This window comes from Quercus suber, unplaced genomic scaffold, assembly GCF_002906115.3.
Source record: "Quercus suber isolate HL8 unplaced genomic scaffold, Cork oak 2.0 scaffold_362, whole genome shotgun sequence".
NCBI lineage: Eukaryota > Viridiplantae > Streptophyta > Magnoliopsida > Fagales > Fagaceae > Quercus > Quercus suber.
In genome coordinates, this window is record NW_027069814.1 from 512,625 (window position 1) to 527,834 (window position 15,210).

The window sequence follows — 15,210 nt, forward strand, 5'->3', positions numbered from 1 at the left end:
GAGCAGTTTATAATACCATTAGGAAGCTCATCCCTTCTTTAAGCTTCGACTGACTGACAGCTTACTGGTAAAGCTAGAATTACTGATTTAAGAAGACATGATGACTAAAGGAACAGAATTGCAGGAAAAGAAGATTTAAATGAATAGCTATTGGATCAACTAGTGCTCCAAAACTGTGTCAATTTACGACAACTAATTGAAAATAGGAAATGACAGAAAAAGATCCAAGAATATGAAATATAAGGTAAACACCCCTAGTAGTTGACCCACAAGCAAGTAGAATGCAGAAATTCATGTAGAAAATCCCAAATAGTTGAGATAAGGTTTCTGTAGTTGTGAATCTACAGAACAATGATATAATAGGCCTTGCACCAATTATTTTAGCTAATTTCTTGTATACAGGTGTTTAATACCAATCAAGAATAAGGGATCAGCCTCAATTAATACTAAAGTAAATACATCATATCATTCTAGCATCAGTGATCCCTCAATTAAACAACAATTTCAAATCAAAAGACATAACTAACTTCAAAAGGGAGCAGTTAATATATGTATAAAAGCAATGGTACATTTTTGTTAAAGCAAATTATGACCTTGTTTCTATAAACACCTCATGATCTCAAAAGATTGAAAAAAAACAATGAATCTACTTTTTGTGTGTTATCTTTCAAGGAAAAAAAAAAAAAAAAAAACTCTCCCTTCCTAATTACCATTGTATACAATTTTCCTTCCATCATCCCCAATCTTCTATAAAAATGTCAAACATCAGCACACTTCATTGGAGCATATCCCAGCCTAGACTTCTTTATGTCATACCAGATGTGAAAATTCTGCTGCTGGTAGTTTCCAATTATTGAAAGACTGGAACGACTAGTTCCCATAATTGCCAAACAAACAATACCCTCTGGTTCAAGCGGGATAAAGTAATTCTCAACTGGGAAATTCCACACAGCTCTATCTGCAAAATGAATTTCAAATTCAGGCAGCTCTATCTTCTCAACTCCAGACACGTTGTAACAAGGACTAAGAATGGGAAAGTCTTCTAATAACGGGTACCCTTTAACCTTCTTCACAAATGCCTCCTTGATAATCTCATAAGCAGGTTCTGCAAAATAACTTAGGGTGGTACCAGAATCGATTATCGTACCACCAGCTCCTTCTGGTGACAAATTCCAAGTCTCCTCAGGTATGTTAAGCACCTCTCCTCCAACCACAATTGCTTTAATCTGAAGATAGTAGAATGTATCAACCAGATTCTCTTTACCAACAACAAATGAAGTAAAATTCAGATTGGGATGACTCAAAAGGTCCTTGTCTTCTCCAAAAATCAACTTGCTGCTAACATTTGTGTCACTATTTCTATCCACAAGACAATACGAAAATGAGTGACCATAGAGAGACTGCAGCTGTGAGGAAAAGGAGAGAGCCCCCTTTCCCAGTCCTAACAATCCTGCAGCCCCATGGAATAGGCCTCTATTCCAATGACCACACCCGAACATCACATTCTCCACCGGCCTAAATTCTGACTTCCCAGAAGGCGTAGTAAGATTAACCGTGAACGTTTCAATTGCAAAATCTCCGGTGGTATTTGAATTATCTCCATACCAATAGTAGTAAGGACATGTTTGATTCTCAGCTTTGCAAGGCCGAGGAGGGTCAGGGGATGAGACCAATTGACACCGACGATCATGGCAGCTTATATTCCTAAAAGAACTGGAATCTTTAGGATCATAATGGGGTCCATTTTGTTCAAAACAATCATAACAAGGAACACATTGAATCCAATTAAGGTCACTACCAGTATCAAGTATCAAAGAGAAATGTTTAGGAGGAGTACCCACAAACACATCCATGAAGTACTCTCCAGAGCCAAGAGTCACCCCAGATCCCAAAGTCGCCATGAGCTGCCCCGAATGGTCGCCTGCATAAGATTCCGGCGCTGCAGCCGGAGAAACAACTGACTTAATCTGCTTCTTTGATTGCTCCTTTTCTTTATTTAGCCTTGAAATGGTATTTTGGTTCTTCTTCTCCACAATCCTTGTATGAAGAGTCTGAATTCTGGTCGAGTCCTTGTTTGTGAACTCAGCCACAGATTTTTTAGGCTCCTTTTCTTTGCTCAGTGGATTGTGCTTTAACTGGAGCTTTAAAGTCTGTTTATGAGGTACATCTCTACGTTCATCTTCTTCTTCATTTAGTACTGCTTGCCTAGTTGGTTCTGAAACTCTACAACCGGTACTCGAAGAAGACGAAACGGCATTGAAGCTAAGGTGATCAGGCAATTCGATACCAGCGAAGGTAGAGCCATTACAATTGTGGATTCCGGCAACAGCTTCAAAAACTCCGAGGAAGATAACAAGGAAAGCTAGACTGTGAGCAACCTTTCCAACCATGGTGACAAGTTCTCCTTGTTTGGTTGCAGAGAAAATCCTACGACAAATTCGACCCCAGAAAATGAGCCGAGAAAACCCAGAAAGATTCCTTTGCTGAAAAAGTCAATGCTTTGAATGAAAAAAGCAAGTTCTGAACTTTCTTTCAATTCCAAACAGAAAAGGGTGTGAAGAGAAAAACCCAGAAAGTGAAAATTCAGATGAAACAGAATTTTCAGTGAAACAAGGAAAGAAGAACAGGAATATATATGAAAAAAACCAAGCAGGAGATGCTTTCAACCCCAGAAACAACAAACCCAGAAACCCAGAAAGAAATCTCTATTGAAGCTTAGAGAACTAGAATAGGCTCTGAAAAATGACAAGGAATTAAATATTAGGTTCAGTTTTATAACAAAAAATGTCTCTTTGGAACTAGGAAAGAAAGAACAGAAAGGAAGAGAAGTCTGACGAGTTTTGGGTCTCTCTATGCGTTTTTTGTTGCAATGGAGCCAATGTTAAAGACTTTGAACCATGGTTTTTCAGAAAGTCATGCGTCGAGGTAGACTAACGCGGTTTGGAAGATATTATATATATATTATAGATTGTTTAATTGAAACTTTCAAAGAGGAAAAAATAAAGAGTAAAAAAGAAACATTTATTTATTTATTTGAATTATTTAAAAATGTGATTTTGCCTGGTCTCACTTGAGTGATTCTTCCTCTCTATTTCCTCCTCCATTAATTTCATATATCACTGTATGTAATTGGAATTTTTCTTTTTCTTTTTTTACAAGCTGCAGAAGAAGCCTCTGCTACTTCACAGTTCACACAAGTCAAAGAAAACGAAAGCTCTATGCTCACTCACTCTCTCTCTCTCTCTCTCTCTCTCTATATATATATGAGCTTAGTTTTTTTTTTTTTTTTTTGGTAAAGAGGAGATAATTAGATTAGATTAAAGAGAAATGGTTACACCCCGAGTGATTCAGGTATACAAAACACCAGTAGCATCATTAGTTAAGGCCTCCATAACACCAAAAGGAGGGGATACATAATAAACAAAATGATCAAGTTGGCTATGTCCTAGTTTAGCAAGGAAGTCAGCAGCACGATTAGTCTCCCTGAAACAGTGTGGTCGGAGTTTTGACCTTGTCTTTTCCTAATTTCAATTCAATTAAATAGAACACGAAAATCAACCTCTGTGACCAAAATATTAAGAAAATGAATATAGTAAAATATGGATTACTAGTGAATGAGACAAGCATAGTAGTAAGAAAGGGATTGTGTCCTTCAAATTTCAATGGCCTGGCTAATACTGAGGCAAGCATAGTAATGATCAATTAATAATGACCACATTCTCAAAAAAAAATTAATAATAATCAAAGTTATCTTTTTTTTTTTTAATAATGTTTATTACAATAATAATCTTATAACTTATTGTGATTGCAAGTTTTCGTGTCCAAGTGTAACACTCATTTGGTTTGTAAGCGCTTTATTTGTGAGATATTTGACAAAAACTTTCAATGTTTTTGTCAATCAAGTCAATTTAAAATGAATAGTACCTCTAACATTTTTCAAATTTTAATTTACAAAATGAAATTGAAAAAAAAAAATGTTCAGATTCAAAATTAAGAGTTCTTATCTTCACAAGTATACATTGGTTTAGATTAGTATATTATGATAAATATTGAAGTCTTATATAATGTATATGGAGACAGAATTTTTAAAATTTTGTGTTTTTATTCTTCTATATTGATATAAACACACACAAATATATATATATATATATAATTCATAATTAATCTTACGAGTCACATCTTATAACAAGTTAAATATAGATTACTAATGAATGAGACAAGCATGGTAATAGTAAGAAAGGCATTGTCTCATTCAATGGCTTGGGTAATGTTGATCAATTAATAATAGTATCAATAATGAGACAAGCATAGTAATGATCAATCAATAATGATCAAACTTATCTTCTTCTTCTTCTTTTTTGGATTATTACAAAATAATAATAATAATTTTATAAATTATAGTGATTGCAAGTTTTGGTGTTGTGTGACACTCATTTGGTTTGTATACGCTTTATTTGTGAGATTTACAATTGATGAAATCATGTTTTATATCTGACATAAAAACTTTCAATCAAGTCAATTTAAAATGAATATTACCTCCAAAATTTTTCAAATTTTAATTTACAAAATGAAATTGAAAAAATTGTTTAGATTCAAAATTAAGGGTTCATATCTTCACAAATAAGCATTGGTTTAGATCTTATATAATGTATATGGAAACAGAATTTTTAAAATTTTGTCTTTTTGTTCTTCTATATTGACATAAACATCACCCCAATATTTTTCAAATCTCTATAATAATTCATAATTAATCTCACGAGTCACATCTTATAACGATTAACGAGTTAAAGATAAATCATTTTCTATCGAAAAAAAGAAGATAATTCGTTATTTTGTTAGGGAATTTTGTTTGGTTTACTCTTAGTGATTATATTAAAAAAATATCTTCAGGTCTCTATTGGCAATTGAAAGCCTATTAACCTAGAGTGTTACTTTGTTAGTGAATTTAGTTTGACAAACTCTCAGTGATTCTATATATTAAAAAAAAAAATGTTCTTGTTTCTGTTGTCAGAATAAGCTCTTTCATATTTGGTGTATTTAAAATCTATTAACCCAAGTTTATGAGGGTAATCTTCTTTTATCCTTTTCCCTAACCAAGCAATGGTAATACCATCTTCTTATTATTATTATTAATCAAAGATGGTAATTACTAAATGAGGTTTTTTTTAAATACTTAAACCTATTTAAATATCAAAAAACTTTTGAGATGATAATAATAACTAATTAATGTAGTCCATGTACGAAGAAGTAGTCAAACCTAATTTGTGCTTTTTTTTTGTTTTTTTTTTTTTCATCTCCACAAATTTTAATGTATGACATAAGGTGCGTATAGAATAAGTGACCTACAGGGATAAGACGTTTCCCTTTTTTTCCCCCCTTTTGAGTTTGGACCAACGACCATTCGCCAGGCCACTCCATGGACCTTCCCCTACCATGAATTCAAACGTAAGACACTTGAATTTTTTCTCTTCAAAATTTTTAATCAACCTTCCTTTTTTTTCTTTGTATATTCAAACTTCAAACTAGATATTCTAATAACCTTTTTTTTTTTCCCCCATTTATGTGTTCAAACTTCAAACTTCAAACCATCATTTTTATTCCCTTCAAAAAAAAAAAAAAAAAAATCCCTTTTTCTTTATGTGTTTAAACTTTAAACTAGCCAAGCAACAAAACAATTCTCGGTTGGGTGGGGGTAGGGTAGTACTGGTCTAGTAAAGCATGAGAGCATACTCAGCACAAGGTTCAACATTCTAGGCTTTTTTTTTCAGAGTAAAATACAAAATTAACTCTTGAGATTTGGATTGATGACAAATGCTACTCAGACTTTTGGGAAATATAAAATTTATTACCTGAGTGCATACTGCACTTAAAACAGTATGAAAGTTTCTCTCCTCCTCCAAGTCTCTTTTTGCTTTCATTTTCATCTTTGATTGTTATCCATGTACGATTTACTACTCAGATGCTTTTTTGTGCATATAATTGTCACAATACAGTTGCTATGAGACTGCATTGTGACAATTAAATTGACTATAAATTAGTTTTTGTGAAAATAGGCACAAATAGTGTTAAGTGTGGTTGTACTTATGAAGCAAATTAGGGCAAAAATAAGCTTTTGTCCCTTTCGCCCAAAAGATGTAGCAAAATACTCTTATTCTACAACTATCTAGGAAAATACTCCTGTTTTGAAATGTAAAACTCGATTTTTAGAAAATCGAGTTATAGACAATAAAATAAAATAAAAATTATGGAACTTGAATTCATGAAACTTGAGTTCCATGTGAATTTTTTCAAATAACTTGATTTTTATCAAATAGAGTTTTACATTGAAACTCGATTTTTTAAAAATCGATTTTCAAAACAGGGGCATTTTGCTAGATAGTTTCAAAACAGAGACATTTTGTTACATCTTTTGGACAAAAGGGGCAAATACCCATTTTGGCCAGCAAATTAGTGTTCAAATCATAAACATAAGGTACTATAAAAGATGTTATTATCATTAGATTATCACTTAAATCCATAAAAGAAATAAGTGGCTATACTATCTTGACAACTATTCATCATGGCACTCCTTACGTAATACAATGATGAAATCTTCAAATCTTTTCATCAAAATTTAATTTAAATATTTGTGTTTTTTACAGCATATATATCATAGAACCTTGTATTAATTATTTAATTTAAGCATAGGAATCAACCCAATCTATAAATTTTACAAAGTTTTTAACTTAATTATCAAATTGCTAAAATTTGAAGTATGATCCTTCCATCCATCAATTTTTTACCATGACATGACTAATTACAATATTTGTCATGTTAATGATTATCATTAAATTAGATTAAATCCAATGTTTATGCATTAAGATCCTCTAAAGTTCTCAATATAACACTATTATGGAGTGTTTAAACCATATCGATCCATTTTGAAACGATTGAATTAGATTTGTACACATTATCAACACTAAAAAAAAATGTTAGCTATCACTATTTTGGTATGTATTTAAACTAAAGATGATGTGATGTAACAATAAAATTCAATCTACTTGTTTCAAAATAGATGTATAGGATTTTAGAAATTTCATGATAGGGTTATCATAAAAACTCTTGGGCCCTAATTGAGATATCCATGTACTTAGGGAACCAAGGTACAGTTTAACATTTTCCTTTCCTTCTTATCAAAGAGCCCTTAACAGTTAACATAAAACTGCCAAGTGGCAGATTCACATTCTTCTTAATGTCACTTTTATCGGTTGAGATCAGTCCAAGGTGATCAATGGAGAGAAATTTTTTTTTTTTTTTTTTTCATGCATATTTTTAAAGTTTTGATCTATAGACACAAGTAGCTGTGAACAAGATCTAATAAAAAATGGAGAATTTTTGCCATAATTAAGTTGTCTAGAATGTTCAATAAACTTTAAACCTTGTACCATAAAAAAAATATATATATATATATATATATATACACACAGAGAAATATGAACACAAAGAAACCAAAAGAGAAAAACGAGGGGAGTCAATAAACCTTGTACCATAAAAAAAATATATATATATATATATATATATATACACACAGAGAAATATGAACACAAAGAAACCAAAAGAGAAAAACGAGGGGAGTCATAGTGGTGTGAGCAGACATACATGCTGTTGCCGCCATGAACCATTTATTGTGTGGATCATAACAAATTGCATGCGTAGTGGTTGGTTTGGTTGGACCATTGGACTTGTAGCATTGTTGACTAAAAAAAAAAATGACGTTTAAGCTTTTAAAATAAAGAATGCTAAAGTGGCTTTGAAAGTGGAAAATTGGACCATTTTACGATTTAATAGTGCCACCTGGTCGTGTGTGGTATGGACACTGTGGATAGTAATTTTTGTCTCTCTATCTCTTTCCATGTGATTGTGACATAGAAAAATGCGACACGACCCCTTCTATTCAAACTCCCAAGTTTAAAGAAAGCTTCATAGGAAAGCAATATGGCTCTAACATCGATTTTTCTTTTTCTTATTTTTGAGACTTAAAATGGGCTTCAATTCTTTTATGTTAAGTAAATTAAAGATGTTTGGTAATTCGCTTAAGGGGTCAAATATAATGACAGTCAGGTAAAAGATTTGTGATTAAATAATTTGACTTCAATGAATATGGTGAGATTTTAGACTTTAGAGTTTAGAGTTCAGTTTGTAAATGTTGACCGGTTAAGAGGGTTTTTTTTTTTTTTTTTTAAATAGCAAGTAGATACCATCTTTATTGTTTTCTTTTCACCGAACTATCACATAAAGGGCTTTAAGGATTATTTAATCTGACAAAAAAAAAGGGTAATTGATATACTTTTTTCATTTTATTTTGAGCGGCTATATGCCCTTTCTTATTTTCCTAGATCATAGCTAGCATAGGTAGGCCAGTTTCCTATATTAATTAGTTATTCCACGACCCATTCTTTTATTAAAGGGTTCCTTTCATATGAACTACAGTACATAATGATCACTGTAATTAAGAATAGTAATTCCTTTTTACCTATTAACTTTAAGAGTGGACGTAGCAACATTTTTCATTTATTAAACGTTAGTAAAAACAATTTTTAAACATTTTAAAATATGAGTTTAGTTTAATTTTAGTACTTTTTAAACTGAAATTTTCTTTTATTTTAATGAGAAATTGTCACATCATCCACTAATTAAATAAAAGATGGAGATTAAAACTCATTATCACTTGTCATTGTATATTTAAAATAAAAGGACATGTTTAGTTAAAAAAATATTGAAAGTAAGCCAAACCCTTAAAATATAAAAATGATTTTGAACAAATGTTAGAATGTGGACAAAATATGCAATTTACAACCCCTCCCCCCCCCCCCGCGGGCACCCCAAAAAAAGAAAAGAAAAAAGAATTCAATAGTGTTGTGTAATTGATCTATTCTCTTATGAACCCTTGCCCGATTAACAGAGATGATTTTTCTTCTTTCCACCATGCCAAGGTTGAAAATCATCTTCTACAAGCTGATCCTTAAATAGGGAATACTACCCAATTTAGGCTATCGTTGTTGACTTGTCGGTGGCGGCTTTACTTGTAAGTGAAGTTGTTCATATTAAGACCCTGACTTGCAATATATATTTCACCAAAAAATTATTACTATTACTCTCACAATCATCGCATGTATTATATGTTACTCTCTTTCTCTCTTTCACTCACTTTCTCCATTTTTCTCTTTTTTATCATTATTTTAGACTTTTTTCTCACTTTATTGCATTTATTTTCACATTTGCAGTTCTCACTTTATCTCTTATTAGTCATTTTTTACTTTTTTATTTTTTTAGTAGAAAGAAATTGTAAAACTTTATATATTTTTGTATGTGTGTGTGTTTGTTTTTTTTTTTTTGGTGATGACGACATATTCAAATTCTTTTTTTAAAAAAATTAAAATTTGTATAATTTACGTTTCTTAATTTCTTAATGAATATCTAAAAAAGATTTGTTGCCTCATGGTCCATGGACCCTTGCATGAAGGTTGAAAATTGAAATCATCCTCTACAATTAAGTTGATCCCTGAATAGTGAATATACTCCCCAAATTTAGGCTATCATTGTCTCATGGTCCATGTCAATAGACATTATTTATGTTGTTGCCTAGCTTGTTGCTCTGTGCAATTTTGTGGGCCATTTTGTAAACATTTATGAGAAAACGATCGAGATTCGAAAGTGTCCGAGAGTTAGGTGAAAACGGATCAGATTTCAAAGATGTGAGGCTGCTTTGTAGAACATACGAGTTGGCTGGGAGTCTGCAGAAAACTTGGTAGTTGGTACCATCATTCTCAACTCTATATAGAAAAAACTTTGCAGAACATTTTATGATGAGATACAACATAAACTATATATTAATTTCCTCGTAGCCTTGTACTCTCCAATTCTTGTGTCCTTCAATAATTATATAATATTTTCTGACTTAGACAGAAGAAAATGCAAATTTGAAATCTTAATTTGTCTCTATATTTAATAGTAAAAGATTGGTGAGACATTAATAGTTAAACAAAAAAACTTCTTGATTATGTCACTAACAATTGTTTCTAAGTACATGTAGAAGTTACGTTAAAATAAAGAGTCTTATCACCTATGTGGTATTGTCTGGTTCTCTCCTGCAAGAAAACTTGGATTCAATCTGATTCATGAAACAAATTAATTAATGTCCAATTGGAAAAATATTGTTCAAATTTCATTGTGGGGTCACACTTCCACAAGTATTCCTTAGTGGCTTTTGGGCTCACATACCAACCGATTAGTATTTCTTCATGCAGGAAGGTTAAGCAGGAAAGGCCAACCACATAATCAAAAGAAAGAATGTGAGACTTTTCAGTAATTTGTGTAATTAATTGTTTATAAACAATTTGAGTAGCGTGGCTCACATTTGGCTTCTAAAAAACTCCAAAAGTCCAAACCTAGTTAGGCATATTTCTCAAATAACATGCAGCACGTTGCATCTCAACCTGCAATATTCCACAATATTGGTAACACATTAATGACAAAAAAAGAAAAGAAAAAGAGTTCTATAAGATTGTGAAAGCCAGATATCCATTAATGTGTGACCATACATGTGGCATTTACACTGGTAACACACCATGTTTGAAAATCATACTACCATATGAAATTCTGGAAGAGTTTTAGTTTGGCACACAAAAGTACTGCTACTATAGATGAAGCTGCGGCATTCCCAACACGCAATCACGTTAGGTTTACCTTCCAGATTCATTATTAACCAATTTATTATGTTGATGAAAAGTGCTTGTTTCTTGGAGAAAGTAATAAAAGATTTTTAGCAATGGGAAATCCCATTTAGATGAGATTTTCCATTACAGCTTTGTCTTCTTGTATTTGTATTTGTATGTCAAATGTGGGCATTGTTTCCTTTCAATTACCTGTACGTATCAAAATGTCAAAGCACGATGTCTATGCATGGACTTGGGAGGCTTTTGCTTAGATAGACTAAACTCTTTTACCGTGTCAAATCTTTTATTTCACATCAGTTTTAACAGTAAATCCTCTAGTCCTTTTCATGAGTTTAAAGTTGACAATAACATGTTAGCAAATGTTGATTATTAAGGCATATCATCCCTTTTAAAATCCCTTTTTTTCAAGATAAGAATCAATCCCACAAGATTTATTAATTCAAGTTACAAAACTATCGTCGGCTATTAAAAGCATATGGAGTATTGTGATTGAATGGGCGGTTGAGTTAAATTTTCACTCTAATAAACAAGTTTGTGGTTTCTATTAACCTATGGCAATTCTCTTATGTTTGTCCAGACTTATAAGCAAAGAATTGTAAAAGTATATGTTGCGTATAGCGTATGCTAAATTTCCTGTTATGCATTAGGTTATATTAAACTCTGAAAATGATTACAAGGAATTCTAATTATAATTTAATAATAGGTCATGTTAATTGGTACCTGTAGAACAATTGTTAATAAATTATTTTAGAAAAATTTTGACACAATTCTAATGAGAAATGTAAAAAGCAATCAAAAAAAATTAATTGCTTTACTTTTATTTTTTATTTTTTATATATAAAATATTGTTAAACATAGTTCTTAAAATAAAACTTTTAGAACATCCGTTAACTTTTACTTAATTTAATTAATCTTTTTTAAGATATAAAACACACATACAAAAATTATATATATATATATATATATAGTGCTCAATGACATGGGTAAAGACATAATTAATGAGCTAATTTGAGTTCAATCTTGAAAAAAGAAAGAGAAAATGCTGTTTTGCTTCATATGACAGCTACGCCATGACATGGTGCTATCTATCACTCAATTACATCTAAATCTAATCTTTGAAAATATGAAGTCAAACCGAGGGTGTAATCATATCAGTTAGTGAAATTAAATTCGATCTCGGAATAGGACTATAACTATTCTTTACCTGGTAGCCAACGATTTCCTTCCTTAAAAAAAAAAAAAAATGGAACATACGGGAAAAATTACCTGACTTTGGTTCTTGGTAAACAAAGTTTAGATCTACTAAACGTGTGAGTTTGTTATGTGCATAGTTTACTTTGACTGGCACTGAATAAATGATAATAGAGATTGATCTCTTTTTTTTTTTTTTTTAGAATATTGAGTATAAAACACACACACACACACGGAGAGAGCGGAGGGGAGAAGATATCGATTCAACAAATTAGTTTAAACTAACTTGTAACCCCATGATTACATTTAAAAATAAACAAACTTACATGCATACTACACAAGTTAAATACTATTAATGATTATTCTTATATTTGTGGGTTCCAGTTAACTCAATCAGTAAAATCTTTCCATATAAATAGTAAAATATCATCATGGACTGCTTCATATGATGGAATACCATTGTATCTATCTATGTATCTATATATATATATATATATTTTTTTTTTTAAAAAAAAATTGGCATTCTTATATTTTGTCAACTCTTAAAATAGCATTGTAAAAAATATTATTTGATAAAACATGCAAATTGTTCATTTTTGTTTATTTTATTTTTAAAAAAAAATTTATTACTTCTTAACTTTAATTAATTTTTGTTATTATGATACAATAAATTGTTTTATGTATGCATTTTTCAAATAAGATATAAACAACTGTTTTTTAGAACATGGTATACTTTTTTTTAATCTAATTGAATTAATTATAATTTTTTGTGAGAAAATCTAGCTAGATTTTTTAAAAATAGATTAGAAGTTATTTTAAATGGGATCTGAAATTGGCTTAAAATATACCTAAAGTAGTTTTAAATAGGCTGAAAGTATTACACATTCAAAGGTTTAGGTAGAAATATAATAAATTTTAAATTAAGTCATTTTTTTTATTATATATTTTTTAAGTTTAAATTCATGAACCTATATGTATAGACAATTTTCAAAATGAAAAATGGGATGACACTTCATACAAATTGAAGTCCATTAAAATATATACATGCTTGACAATCGCATAAAGAGCCTATTTTGTGAGGTAATGTTTTCAAGATTATTAAGTTAGTTCTAACTTTAATACACATTTATAACGATTTATTAGAAGTGCTAAGCACATTTGTTCAGTTACTTCTTATACTTACAATAGTCAATAGGAATAGGCTTTTAAAAAAAATAAAAATAATAATTATGGAACTTGGGAGTGAAACGGCACCGTTGAGGAAGTCAGTCTTCCTTTCATCTTGTACCCATCAAAACACTTTCTTTCCTGCGCATGAACTTGTAGACCAAACCAATAATGTCCACCATGAACTTTCGCTTGATCCTCGTACTATCAACGGCACCGTTGATAAATGCAAGTTATCTTTAGCTTTGACCCTCAAATCATTGAAAGGTATTTGAAAATGGAATATTACAACAAAAATAACTCTCAATTATATGAGTGACATACATCTTCTAATAATTTAATATTGATCCAATTTTTAGTTTACTTGTCATAGTGTTTATGGTAGGCTCTAAATACACACTATTTCTGCCAAGAAACTATATTTTACTTTTTGTTAAAGCCTCATAACTATATTTTTTTGACAATTCCGTATAGTTAAGGACTTTAAGACTGTTTAAGGTTCTTTTAAATTTCTGCTGTGGTGAGAAATGTCTAGCATGTAGAAAGTCACATTTTCTTTTGCAATTTTCTGCTGTGCCAGACAACATCAGCACCATCTCTGTTTTCTTTGGTGTTGAAGTAACTATCCTGGACTCTATAACCATTGCAGCATCTTGGAGCATCTTGTAGTTTATTCTTTTAATGTATATTATTTGATTGCTTCAGCAAGCTATTCAAATATGGGACCTTTAAATTTAGACTCTTCATTCTATGATATAATTTACTGTTGTATTCTAAATATGTTCACCTTGTAAAAAAAGTAAAAGGAGAAATTGATAAGATGTGCAAGGATTTGGCTTGTTTTATGAAACAGTAAGTTATGTGGTGGCTGGTTATAAGAAAAGCAGAAACACTTTCTATTTCAACAAAAGAAATTTCCCTTCTCTTTCCAGTGAACGTTAATTTTTATTAAGGAGTAGCCTAGATTTAGTTAAGATGGTGGGAAATGATTGTTTGCAATGGGGTTTTTTTACCGGTCAGGCGGTCATATATAATAAATCTAACCTTATGTCCTAATCTTTCTGCACAACAGGTTGTGTGTTGCAAGCTGCATTTTGATTTGGGCTTCTGGTCCATTTTAGAATCTACCCTATAATCTATATTCTCTATATTCTTTTGATTCTTGATCCATATGTGTACCGATATGGTCAGAGCCAGCTCTTCAAAATTGGAGTTGTGAACAAGAATCTCCTCAAATTAAAGCAGTTGGATTACAAGACTGGCTGATCTGTTCCTTCCTGGTTTACCTTGAGAAGAGAATTAACAAAGGAGAGAATACTTTTTGGGTTCATTTTGGGGGCTGTCTTTTATTTTGCACTGCCTTTTTCTATAGTCTTTATAGGTGGGACTTCTTGCATGAGGCATTGCTTTATCATCTTACCCGTACTTCTCCATATATTTTTATCATGTCTACCTTCAGCTGGAGCACGAAATCTTGGTGGTGGAGAAGCTCATTTCATTTTTGCTCAATTCATCGTGCAGTTCATTCTTGTTCTGAGTTTTGTACAAGATCTCCCGTTTTGCTGGTTTTTACAGATGGTTGCATTTGTGGCATTCAACAAGGTTTGTATGCCTACCCTACTTGTAATGTTTATTATTATTTTTTTTTACTATAAAACTCAGAAAACTGCCAAATAAAAGAGTAATTTGTAATTTAGGTAAACATTTGGAAGTAGTAATTGTAGGGCTTTACCCCGGAGGGAGCCCTTGCAGAAATTCTCAAAGGCCAGGGCCAAACCCAGGCCTAAGAGGGGGTTTGGAAATAGTTTTCAACCAGCAATAGACGCGCCTCGGTTAGAACCTCACTAGCTGCGTCATTGCCCCAAGCGCAAAGATGCTTTTCTCTTGTGCTTTTGCTCTACTTTTATATTTAGCTCCACAGCTCGGTATCTCATACACAAGCCATGTGGGACAACAGCAGTTCCCTTCTTATTATATCATCATGCATGTTTGGTTTCTCCTTATTCATTCATTGCGGTTTAATGCATAAAACGTGTTTCTCCACCAACTTGTTAGTTTTTACCAATGAATCAGTATAAAAGTTCTGTTCTAATTGCCTTCAGATGGAGAAACCCAAAAAAAAAAAAAAAAAAAAAAT

General features: G+C 31.5%; 1 protein-coding gene and 1 non-coding gene across 2 annotated transcripts; both read right to left on the reverse strand.

The window, feature by feature from the left end:
• Window positions 1–523: 523 nt before the first annotated feature.
• On the reverse strand, window positions 524–2,929 carry LOC112036290 (aspartyl protease family protein 2). Its single transcript, XM_024069101.2, has one exon. It carries the CDS (start codon window positions 2,388–2,390, stop codon window positions 759–761), a length of 1,632 nt encoding a protein of 543 aa, XP_023924869.1. The 5' UTR covers window positions 2,391–2,929; the 3' UTR covers window positions 524–758.
• An 11,868-nt stretch (window positions 2,930–14,797) lies between these two features.
• On the reverse strand, window positions 14,798–14,948 carry LOC112036299 (U4 spliceosomal RNA). The gene has a single exon (XR_010623752.1). It is a non-coding gene; the product is annotated as a U4 spliceosomal RNA (small nuclear RNA).
• Between the last annotated feature and the right edge of the window lie 262 nt (window positions 14,949–15,210).

What these genes read in the sequence shown, in the direction of transcription:
- LOC112036290 (XM_024069101.2), bottom strand. Translation starts at nt 2,390, where the DNA reads ATGGTTGGAAAGGTTGCTCACAGTCTAGCTTTCCTTGTTATCTTCCTC.